This window comes from Lissotriton helveticus, chromosome 1_1, assembly GCF_964261635.1.
Source record: "Lissotriton helveticus chromosome 1_1, aLisHel1.1, whole genome shotgun sequence".
In the NCBI taxonomy this organism is placed as follows: domain Eukaryota; kingdom Metazoa; phylum Chordata; class Amphibia; order Caudata; family Salamandridae; genus Lissotriton; species Lissotriton helveticus.
This window is the reverse complement of record NC_136057.1, coordinates 805,383,321-805,395,854: the sequence shown is the minus strand read 5'-3', so window position 1 is coordinate 805,395,854 and position 12,534 is coordinate 805,383,321. Positions and strand designations below refer to the sequence as shown.

Genomic DNA, 12,534 nt, shown 5'->3' with positions numbered 1-12,534 from the left:
GAGCAGAATTCAAATTTGATAGTTGTATTCCTTCTGGATCAAGGCAAAGTATTATGGAAAAAATTATCGTTGGCGGCCTACAGTTGATTACTACTAAAGCGACGTGCTGCTCTGGTTAATTATTTTTACGTTATGCCGCGCTAATCGAGGGATACAAAAATGTCGCCATTTTGGAAAAGTATGATTTTTGTTTCATAGAATTACCATAATACGCAATAGCGGCACATCCGTTTCCAAAGGCAGTAATGTAATGACTCTTGTATTACTTGCCGTGCGTTGAATATTTTGTAATTTTCGAAAGGGAACACATTACAGACACATTAGAAATAGTAACTCACACATCGTCACTTTCTAATAATACAATGTTTTTCTCCTCTTACTAATCTGAAGAGAAAATGCGTCCGGAACTCCTTATTGATATATTCGTCCATTATACTGCGAAGCTGAAGCTCAAGATTGAGTCACTTGCAGCAGATAGTTGGCATGCTGGTATTTCCTCTTTCTTTTATGTCTTCTTTTCATCACGTGAGTGCGGAAAATGACATATTTTGACAGCTAGAGCACGGAATGTCTTGAAATGGAGGTCTGCGATTGGTCCACAAAGTAGACAGTCTGGATTCCTCGCCGCGTCACGCCCCACCCTCTGACGTCCGCAGCCGGTGGTTATAAAGAACCCCGCGCGTGCCCAGCTCGCCTTCAGCCCTAGGTTTTCAGAGGGAAGATGCATCGTTTTCGTTCACAGGCTCTCATCGGCTTCTCCTGGTCCCGCTTCTGTTCTGCCCGCCGTTGCTCGCCTCTACCGTTAGGGGACTTGAATCTTATACCCGGAAGGCGGTTTAGTAAAAAGTGTTCGTCTATCGGCTGATCTTTGCCAGGCACCGGGCCCGGCACAGCGCGCCGGACATGCCCAGGACAAAACGGAGGACGGGCGGCGGCGGCCGGGGAGCAGGAGCCAGCGGCGGCAGCGCAGGAGGTGAGCGTGTTAACCACATCACCGAATACAGTTGTGTAACGTGTACATAGCGCGCGAGCCGATCATGCCCCAGAATGCATTGGCCCGGTAAATGGTGCTGTCTCTGTGTGACTGTGAAGGAGGCGGGGCTCCATGGTGGTGGTGGCATGCGCTTGCGCGGTGATGTAGGTTTTGACATCATTGGGCCGAAGGACGAAAGGTTGTCGGTCCCTTAAGTGACCATTATGTGGCCCTTCTAGTTAAATACATTAACTTTGTTTATTTTCGCCAGATCGGCATACAGCGATGGCTCGTTTGGAGCGATAATTTCAATATAAAGGTACCGGCAGGGTCGGATTGGGGTCACAATTTGCCCCGGGCACTGACGAAAAAAGTGGCCCACATTCATGGGAGTGCCCTGAAACACACAAGGAATGGAAGTGGGAGGGTATTGTTCTTGGGAAGGACACAGGGCCAGGGTGACAATGTCCTACTAGCTGAGCACCTGAAAAACAGCAAGGCCCCTTTCTATTAAAAAATGATTCCCCAGCCCTCCAGCGCAGGAGCACCTGAAAACAGCGAGGCCCCTTTCTATTAAAAAATGATTCCCCAGCCCTCCAGTACAGGAGCACCTGAAAACAGCGAGGTCCCAACTATTTGTAAATTACTCATCCTTCCCCAGCCCTTCACTGCCTCAGGGCAATGGCGTGGCAGGAGTGGGGGGTGGGGGGCTAAAGCAAAAACACAGCTTCTGGGCCATCCATGGGGGTGGGGAGGGAGGCTAAGGTGAAAATGGAACGAGTTCCCCACATCACCTGCCCCCATAGTGAGACCCATTCTTCCTCGCCCACTATGCCCTGAATGAGAAGGGCTGTGGGTGAGGACTAATGCAAGCACGGTTTCTGGGCTGCGGGGGCCCCAGGGGGACCGAGGTGAAAATGGCTCATAAGCCTGAGCAATACCTGGACCCCTGGGAGGCCGATTCTGGCACACAATCACCCCTCCCCAGCCCACCATTAGCATGATTGCTTGGCAGGGCAGGGGGTAAAAGAGAGACCACAGCTGATCATCGCTGAATGGCCGGCTGCACAGCGAAGATGCTTTCCTCTTCCTGTCAGTGCTCTCTATGGACTGGTAAAGAGGGAAAAAAACGGCCCACTGAGACACTGGCCCTTCGGCCCATGCCAGAGTGCCCACAGGGCCAATCCGCCCCTGGGCACTGGTGACTAGCTGGGACCTCTTAAAGAGATGTTAGTTGCTATAGTAAGCATTCTGGACAGGCTTTGGATTCGCTCCTTTGAATCATTGCTTTCTTCGACCGTCCTTTTTCTGCTCCTACTTGCTCCCTAAATCATTAAACCAATACCTATTGCCTTTACCAATGATTGTTTTCAGTTCAGGCACCATTCATTGAACCAATGCAACACGTTTTAATAACTAAGCCTTACCGATACGCTGCTGAAGTGGGTGTATAGAGTTGACTGTTTCCTTCCTTGGTACGTCTATCTTCAGGGCCATTGCAAATCTTTGGTTGCAGTTTTTTTCTCTTAATTAAGGATGTGCCGCATTTGCCACATAATCCATCATCTGCATAGTCTGCAGATTTAAATAAAATTAAAAAAAACTAGCTCAAACGGATCAAGTTATTTGAAACGTGGCAACGTGTTTTTGCGCATTGGGAGACCCTTTGCAAAGGTTAACTGGTCATCTTTCAATTGGTTTTTCCTGTATTTGGTTGTTAAACTGGTATTATTGAGGTAACATCTTTGCCCAGATATCATTACCATGTGCAAAAATGTGACCAAATAATGAAATAACACAAAAATGGACTGCATTATGTTTAATAATTTGCCTTTTCTTGCTACATCATTTATTTAACTTTTCAACATAACTTGTTGCTCCCCTGTCACACAATTCACTACTCCCCTGTCACATAATTTAGTGATCCTGACAGCATGATTTGGCGGTATTGATACCCATTCCAATTGTTTTTCTTTTCAATTGTAACTCCTGCAGTGCCAGAAGTAATCAAGCTTTGTACGCACCAGTAATTACATTTAGTTGGTATCTGGAGGTACTACTAACCATGGCACTTTATTTGAGCAGATTGTTAGGCTTTTGCACAGTATGCCACTTTTGCAAACAACTCTATAGGTAAGTTGTTTATTGGACCTGCTGCCCGTACATTTCAAAGATAACATTATGTAAGTGTCAATCTACAGTCTTTTAGAATCGAATTAGACCCCCCTACCACTTCAAGAGCCAGATATGCACAGATTAAGAGATCAAATTGAGAGTATTTTGCAAGACCAGAAAACAAGGGATTCATCTTCTGATACTTATGATCTCACTAGCCAGCATTCTTGTTTTGAGGAGGGCACACAGTGCAGCACTTAAAACAATCTTTGCTTATGTGTAGGCTTGAGGACGTTTCAAAGAGCATGCAATGTTGGTTTGGCCAAGCAATTGTCAAATAGGGTGTAAATGACTTGGTGCAGTTGTTGTGGCTGTAATGGAGTATGAACCATGCCTGAGTTTAGATGCTTCTGCAGTATGAGGAAGAAAAACACCTCTGGTCCTATTGAATAATAGATTTGTAGGTTAACTTCTTTTCTTGATTGCTTTTTTTCTTGACAAGCCGCTAGGTTACTCCTTTGGGGTACACATCTTAACTCTCAATATTGATTAAGAAATACTGGTTTGAGCAGTTTGTCCTGTGAAGTGAATAACTTTACCGTGGTCTCAGAAGTACCTATTTCTGAGGTGTCAAAGGTTTCTTTGAATGTCTCCAACCTCTGCCTACAAAGTGACACAGTGGGTCTGATTCAGGGGAAAAGTTCAGCACCGTTTCCTTTTACAGTTGAAGCAAACCTATATAGACGATGAATACATTTAAGCATACTAATGCTTGTACTTTCTGATTGTTTTGATACTCTTGAGTGCTCATAAACAAACCTTGGTTATGGTGACTAATGCGTTTAAGGAAGTTACTTAGTCATAACTAGTACTTCACAAGCACAAATTAGTGTTAAAAAATGGATGATCGGTTTTTTTAACATGTGAATTTTTCCGTGGCTCTGTCTACAGGAATGTCAAATGCAGTATTGGGCAACTAAAAACTGACTTTTGTAAGATGGAGCCGCTTTAAAGATTTGTTAGAACGAGATCTTGTGAAATGATTGCATGCTTTCTTTACAGAATGGGCCTCTGAAATAACTTTTAATAAACCTAATTTGTCTAAGCAGGTCAGCATTCTTTTTGTTCTTCACACTTGTAGATACTTAGACGTGTTCGTTCTGCTGATTGTAAGCTTACGTTTAATAACCTTTATGCACAAGTTCTGGGCATGAGTCATGTGGTTCCTATACGTTACATACATCTGTAAAGACGAGAGATGTGAATGAAGTATACAGAAACCACATCAACATGAGATTTGGAGCAGCAGTAGCATTGCAGTTTATGAATGTGATCACTGTATCCGTTTACTCCTGCTTTCTCTAATCTTGATTGAGCACTTGATCAATTCTGCCTTGAACTAGGATACTTTACTTAAAATCCAACCCAATGAGTGGAAAAATCCCACAAAACTCCGCACTTTCCGATGTAGTTAGTTGGTCTGATAGTACATATGTGAGCTTCTTAGTGAGATCATTCAAGTTGTGTTTCTCATTGACGCTCTTGCCCCTTTTTTCAATAAAGATGTTGGCACTCGCCCATACTCTATGCTCACACTCTACCCACCTAAACTCACACTAAGATTCCTTGCATTTCTGAGACACGCTAAGCCTTCTATTGGTAGCTTCAGTGCTCATCTGAGCAGTTTGGACTTTTGGTATTCTTTGGAATGATAAACATTTGTTAAAAAATGCTTTTGGTAAAAAATTGAAAAAAAACAAATTAGTCATTAGTTTGGGAAAAAGTTTTCTATGATAGATACTGCTTTGTTCTTTTGTTAGGGGTTCAGTCCCGCAATGAAGGCAGAGATATAGCACAGGTTTCTATGGAGGTTGTTTTGGAACAAGTGTTAGAAAAGTAATTTTTTTTTATTGTATCTGTACTAGTTTTTTGCTTAGTTTGACTTGACTTTGGAGAAGCATATTTATTAATTCATGCATTGACGTGCAAAACATATGTAAAGGGTTATATTATACTCTCACCTTTGGTATTTGGCGAGTTGAGACTAACAATTTTATTGCTGTCAAGATGATTAATTGTGAAGGCGAAGGGCTGCCTTTAGCGTGTAAATTACTTAGATCTTTAAGCCTCCTGAACTGCAGTGAAATGTAGAATCTAAGAGAATTGAGTACTCCTATCACTGGCTGTTTAAGGTATCAGTTGTTCCCCCTGAGTTTCATCTTGGAAATAAATCATTCATGCATTTTATTTTTCTATTGGCATAGGGCTCCCTTGGATGTTTAACACCTGTTTGTAGTATGTCCTTAAAAGCACTTTGACCGCATTGTCAGCAGAAGGTATACAATACTGCAAGTGAGCACATCACTGAATTTTCCATCATACGTCTGGACAGGAAGTGGCATTACTGGTTTTAACCCCAAAACAGTTTTTAAAAGAAGCTAAGCAAGAGTCTTCAGCACAGGAGATGACACCATGCACTCCTCCCCCCTCCCAGGACCTACTTAATGGCAGCTGCAACAAATGTGCAGTGGACATGCCTGGACCAAATCTAGCACCAGGAATCCTCGACTGATGGCCGCCCAGTGGTACTCCGCGGCACTCTGTCGCTAGACTTGGATGTCATTCTCCCAACTGCTGCCGGGCCTCACACCACAGTAGCTTTCACCTGCACCCACTGCCGGTTCTTCAGCATCCACACACCCATATTCCTCATGCAATTAGTAACACCGCCCTTAACAGCCCCCTCCCAACTCAAATGCCATTCAAGTACCAACACCTTAACCGTACACCACATGCCCCAGGAAACCCACACAAACACCCACTCTCAAGCATGCTTCTCAACACATGATCACTCAAACACAACGGAAATATAGGACCGACTAAGTAGTGATGCACCAGACATCCTTTTTTAATCAGACCTGGCTCAACCCCTCATCGGCTCTTGACATAGCCACAGCAATCCCAGCGGACTAGAAGATGACTCAACGGGACGCCTTCACAAACTAAGAGGACAACACGCTATAATCTACAAGGAATCCATCAAATGCACAACATCCACAGAGAACTCCACTGCATTGATGGAACCCTGCACTTCAAGCTAAAAATCTAAATAAAAACATAACCCTGAACGTAACCCACACCTGAGATGACCCATAGGCATCTTGGTGATGAATAACAGATGTTTGTTACCCAACTCAATGGTACTCATTCACCTCAGATGGATGAAAGGCTAAGTGGACCCACCAAGATTTGAATTCGACCATGAGGTCCAACACAGGCTCCTGCAGTTTCAGGATTTGTCCACTGAGACACCAGACCCAGCTTATGACCTACCGTACCACAAGCTACCTTTACCAACCTCATCGCCAACTTTGTTGCTCCGCTCACCGTCTGCTCCAAAGCCTGCGTTCTCCTCTGTGACTAATGTTTACCTGGAAGTTCAAAACAACCCCTGTTAGACGGTACTCCTTGAAAGCTTGAGCAACATCACTTGCCCAGCTTGTCCCCCGGAACCAACACACACAATGTAGCCTTCACTCCAATCACAGCACCAAATGCCACTCCACCACACACTCATATGGACAAACCACTCCATCATCCACTTCCAAATCAACACACCTAGTCAAATCCTCTACCAGGTACAGCATTCCAAAACACAGCTCAGGCAAATTCACAGAAGCAGGCATGTTCTGCACCCACAGATCGGATTAAACTAGCCCCACAGACAACCTTCACAAGGACATCAACAATTTAAACAACTGGATCAAGAACTGCATGGATTCCCCCACACCCATGAAAACCAACAAGCATAGTAGATCATACAAGCAGGTCAGCTGGTACACAGAAGACCGTAGACACCAAACACTAAACCGCTAGAAAGGAAACGGAGAGCCAGCCACAACAGCACTGATAGAACTACCTGCAAGGCTGCACTCCAGTGCTTTCACCAGCAAAGTTGTAGCATTTGGTGGAATAACTAGTTAGTATTTATGGTGAAGTGGGGGTAGCAGTTCTAGAGTCTACGAAAGCATGCATCTGGGATTATCATTTGGAAGTAAAGCATGCGTAGGCTGTCTGGATAATTGTAGTAATTTGAATGTTTTAAATCCTCAGGAGGTATACAAATAAAACAATGTGAACAATAGAATAAAAAAGAATACTTGAGTATGGCTCAATCCCCAACAGTAAGATTGAACTATCAGGCATAATCCCGGGCCCCTGGAAGGAAGCCTTTGTCCGTCCTATTTTAAAGAAGCCTTCGGCCAACCCGCAAGATCTGGTTAATTATCGCCCCATTTCTTTGCTTCCACTCTTAGCCAAAATGCTTGAAAGCATTATCAACCGGCAACTGAGCAGCTGCCTCGAAATTAACTGCCTCTTGGACTCCTCGCAATCGGGTTTCCGTCGGGGTTTTAGTATGGAAACAGCCCTTTTAGCAATAACTGATTCCTTGAGGATGACTGTTGATGCCGGAGGACCAGCGATTTTGATACTTCTTGACCTCTCCGCGGCCTTTGATACAATCTCGCATGCTAGGCTCGCGGAGAGGTTAATATCCTTCGGCATTCACGGTGCTGCTCTCAAATGGCTGCAGAACTTCCTGACGGACAGATTTCAAACTGTCATCTTGGGCCCTTATCAGTCCGAGAAAACACCATTGGACAAAGGTGTCCCCCAGGGTTCCTGCCTTAGCCCTACCCTTTTTAATATCTATTTGGCACCTCTGGCTAAGGTAGTGGAAGCCCTGGGATTTGAAACTATTTCGTATGCTGACACCCAGCTATTCAACATCGGCCCAAACATTGAAGCAGACAGACTCCGCTTTGCCACTGGTATTCTTAAAATATCAAACTGGATGACTAATAACTGTCTCCAGTTGAATCCGGGCAAGACAGAGGTCATGCTTCATGGAAAGGCTGCAGCAGCCTGGTCAAATGAGTGGTGGCCAACACAGCTGGGTACCCCCCCTGTTCCTAAACAGAGGGTTAACAATCTAGGCATTAAGATAAATCAATCCCTTTCTATGCTGGATCACGTAGCATCCATCTCCGGGGCATGCTACTTTAGGCTAAGATTACTTCGGAAAATTTTCCCATTCATTACTACGGAGCACCGAAGAACACTGACCCAAGCCATGGTAATTAGTTGCGTGGATTACGGGAACGCCCTACTAGCGGAGGTAGGGGTGTCATTTCTAAACAAGCTGCAGGTCATCCAAAATACGGCCGCCAGGATGATCCTGAACATGCCGGCGGGCTCGCCATCGTCGCCGTTGCTGAGAAACCTACATTGGTTACCTATAAAAAAATCTTTTTTTAAGGTCTGCTGCTTGACTTTTAATGCTCTACATGGTCAGGGTCCGAAGTATTTACAAAAGAAATTGCATAAACATATCCCTGGCCGTCCGCTGAGGTCAAGCTCTTGTCAGTTGCTTCATATACCTCGCAACAGACTCAAACGGTCAGGGGGTATGGCTTTTTCTTATCTGGCCCCTAAATATTGGAACAGCCTGCCTAAAACTCTGCGAGATATTCCATCTTACCGAATATTCAGGAAACATTTAAAGGCATTTTTGTACTAGGGCTCACTTTTTCCCGGCTGCCATCTTTGCTGTGTTAGCTGAGCAGCTCCGAGCTGCCCCAGGGTGATTAGAGCGCTATATAAGAACGTCTAACATAACATAACTGTGTGGCCATATGAATGACCAGGTTTATTTAGCAAGCTGAGAATTAGCAATGTTCTTAAGAGCGCTCTTGTGCCCTCAATAGTAGATTGGGTATTTCTCCTGCAGCAGTAACACTGGGTGAGACTTCTCAAGTTAAAATCACGTCTGTTGGCTTTGCAGTTAGGTCGGCAAACTCTTGATCCAATAATTCTGGGTACAGGCACCGGGTTTGTTCATGCTGCTGCATTGGCTGTGGGCATCAGTGAAGCAGGATTCCCTTATACTCCCCTGCAATAGCATTAGGAGTAGATAATGCTCCCCCTGAAAGGCAAAAGCATCCTCTGCCCCTCTATCCCACACCACCAACGCTCGTTAGACCATCTTGCTTACTTTCCATCTGCACAAGGTAGGAGAATACTGCATCAAACAAGGTGGGAGGTGGAATGCCTGATTAATTTATTTCCACCACTGGTGATTGCTTGGGCTGTATTCCAGTCCATTGTTTATCAACCACCATGCTGCTCCAAACAGAAGCTTACCATATGCAAATCAGTACTAATTTTGCTGCTCGTGAATAGCCCATCCTTATCCAACAGGCGATCTATCGCCCCCTCCACTCCAGAAGAGAACTCCAGTATGTCCAGATGTTGGTCCCTTGCACACTGTTTTACTGAACCAAGCGTCACGCTACTGAAGACGCCTGAATAAACGGTCATTGATCCGGGGTTATTTTCATTCTGGTACCGAAGGGACCTGGCTAACCAGTTTGCGCTGGACTCTGTTGGAGCAGGACCATGGCAGATGTGCATTTGGCTGGTGTTTGAGATGGCATGGTGGGCAAAGAAATATACTAGATATTGAAGCATTCATTGCTTTATTCTGGCCATCTTTTTGTGTGACTTCCATGCAGTTCATAAAAACGTAAATTATACTGAAACAAGTGTTTAAATCCAGAAAGAATATACGTGTTAGAAAGCAGAACATTAAACCATTCTGTGCTGCTAAAGATTACAGATGAAGAAAAGCTAGTTCGAGTAAACCTTAGATCCCTTGTGTGTTGATTACCTAGCACATGGTATATGCCCAATATTTATCATTGCGGCCATTCGTGCAAATTGCATCATGGTTTTGAAACTTCGAAGATTGCAGCAATCTCCTAGTAACAGGCCTGAAGGAACAGCTCAGTTAAGATACACCCCTAATGTTTGTGGAAACATATTTTTAGTAGGTTAACCAAGAAGTCCTGTTTCCATGTAGTCACGTTAACCCTTCAAACCATCTCAGTGACATAGGAAAACACAACGAGTCTCCGACACAAATTCCAAAAATGCCTTAGCAGCCAACCAGTCAACGAGGCACACTAATATGAACTATAATAACCTATTGTAAAAATATATTGGTTAACTTTTTTTATACAATAGTTATAATTGTACATTTGTGCTTTTCAAATAAAGTTTTTATTTACATTTCGTGTAAAGATTACAAACAAGAACACAAACTGCAGTACATTGCTTGCTGGCTGGCTAGCCAACCATCCAGAGATACCAACAAACGCAAGATCATTGTTACACAGCCATGACACTTTTAATGAGATACAATCCAGTAGTATTCTCCATTAACTTAAGGCATGCGAGGCCAGACCAAACTGCATTTTACCCGCAACATCCAGAACCCCAACCATTTCCCCATTACAGACTAGGGCACTCATCCCAGTAATACTTAAATCAAGGTTTGTCTGCATCAGCTGAGCTCAGCCAGTGCACAAACGGGCAACATGTCACGTGGGCGGGATTGCGTCGGCATTAGTTCCTTCGCAGTCAGGGGGAATGGGGGCAGCGCCCCAGTGTATCTCTACTTGGCGTTTAGCTTGCATGCAATAACATTGCCGGGAGTTTCCTCAACTTCGGCCGTATGTTGGACACAACCCCCAACAGCGCCACCAATGGTGTGCAAGGCAGCCCCTGCCCCGTTATGCTCTTGATGTAGTGCAGTATTTCGAATCAGAAATTGGCTATAGGTCTGCACTGTCAGGCCAGGTGTAAAAATGTCGCCTGGGGGCACCCCACCACCAGCAGTTGTTTTCTGAGCGCAATCCCATAGTGTAGTTGCGCTGGAGCACGGTAGAGACGATGAATATATTTGAAATGTATAGGTCGGAGGTGATAATTAGGAGACAGTTGCTCCAGTTGTCTACAACTGAAGGCCCATTGCTCATCTGTGAGGCTCACCCCTAGATTCACCTCCCACGCCCCCGAGACGCTGGCACGGTAACCGGGAAATCCCTTAGTGTTATGGTATAGATTCGAGTGATTAGCTTCTGACTAGACTCCACAGTGAGTATATTTTCGAGTGCCGGTAAGGTCGGGTTGGGATTGGAAATGTACCGAATCTGCTTCTACAGGTGTGCCTGTAGTTGATGATAAAGCAACACATCCAAAGCAGAGTGAGGTGCAGGGCCGCACATTTGCTGTAGTGTTGGGATACTATCCCCCTGGTTTTCGGTCCTGGCCACCATTCCCTCCAAGGTGCGCGCGCACGTCACTGACCCCCGAGCGCGCAGTGTCCTGAGGGAAGCGCGTCGTGCTTTTGGACTTGCTGCATTTTCTTCTCTTAACGGAGCCCAGCTGGGGGCTGATTGTGAGCCATTGTGAACGTATGTTTGTAAATTGCAGCTAATGGCGGTGCTGCAATTAACAAATCTACTCTCACAACTGGTTACAAACAGCCAGCAGCCACGGCCCATTATGGAAGAAATGCAGCAAGTTGGTTTTAGAAGAGGGACGCCTATTATTGCTGAGAGAAACATGGAGAAGCATGAAGAGACCACTTACTTTTGTGATAAACAGTGACGCAGAATAGATAGTTTGCCTGCAGTGCGCAATTGGTGGACAGATGCCCATTGGCACCAGAGGAGTAATATCTCTCTGCTACCCACTTCGGGATAGGTGGTTGCTCAGATTCAGTGAGCTTGCTGTTGCCAAAGATGAACATTGGCTTTTCTGGAGAACTCCTGAACCGAGTTATGAGGATGGGGCATCCCCTGGTAACCTTTAGGGCTGTTTTTGGTGATTGATTCTGTCAGCGGATTAGAGCTGCGGATTTTATTAGTAATTTTACGTTACAAGTGTAAATGAAATACCAAATTTCTCCAATTCTGAAGTAGAATTAAAAATTCACCCGTCCCAAGCACTAACTGGAAATGAACTATAAACATTTGATCCAATAGGCACTTTTTCGCACACATGAACCTGAAAGCCAAAGCTGCTACCCTAACTTTAGGTTTTCATAGACTTTCAAGATCTCTGCAAGGCCCACTCTGAGGACATGTTCAGTAGGCCATGGTGGCAAAGCTGCTTCTGTCCATTTCATATGGCTATGAAATACTGGCAGAGAAAAAGGTGTCGAGGCTGCTGAACCTGCTACTTGAAACCGACTATAGAACTGTCTAGCTGCTTCCAAATTATACAATGAGGCACAATTGCACTTAAATCCTTCCCTCTTCTATCCATCCACTATACTTTTCAATCCAAATAATAGACTAACATGTCCACCACTCAAATAAATTTCATAATTCACTATACTAATTCAGCACTATTCTTTTATGGGTTCTAGAGTAGCATGCTACTCACCGAATATGTAATTCAACACCATCAGGAGTAGCAAGTGCTATATAAATGCAAATCTTTTTCCCTCTTTTATCCCTCCGCTATCCTTCTCAACCCAAATACCAAACTAACATATCCACCACTCACATTACTTTCATATTTCACTATACTAATTC

At 44.5% G+C, this 12,534-nt stretch overlaps 1 protein-coding gene across 1 annotated transcript in view; it reads left to right on the top strand.

The window, feature by feature from the left end:
• Nucleotides 1-540: 540 nt before the first annotated feature.
• IFRD1 (interferon related developmental regulator 1) overlaps nt 541-12,534 on the top strand; it is a 160,571-nt gene continuing 148,577 nt past the window's right edge. The window contains exon 1 of the mRNA XM_078674456.1: nt 541-973. Coding sequence (XP_078530582.1) covers nt 904-973 — 70 coding nt within the window. The 5' untranslated portion in view covers nt 541-903. The remainder of the gene's footprint in view (nt 974-12,534) is intronic.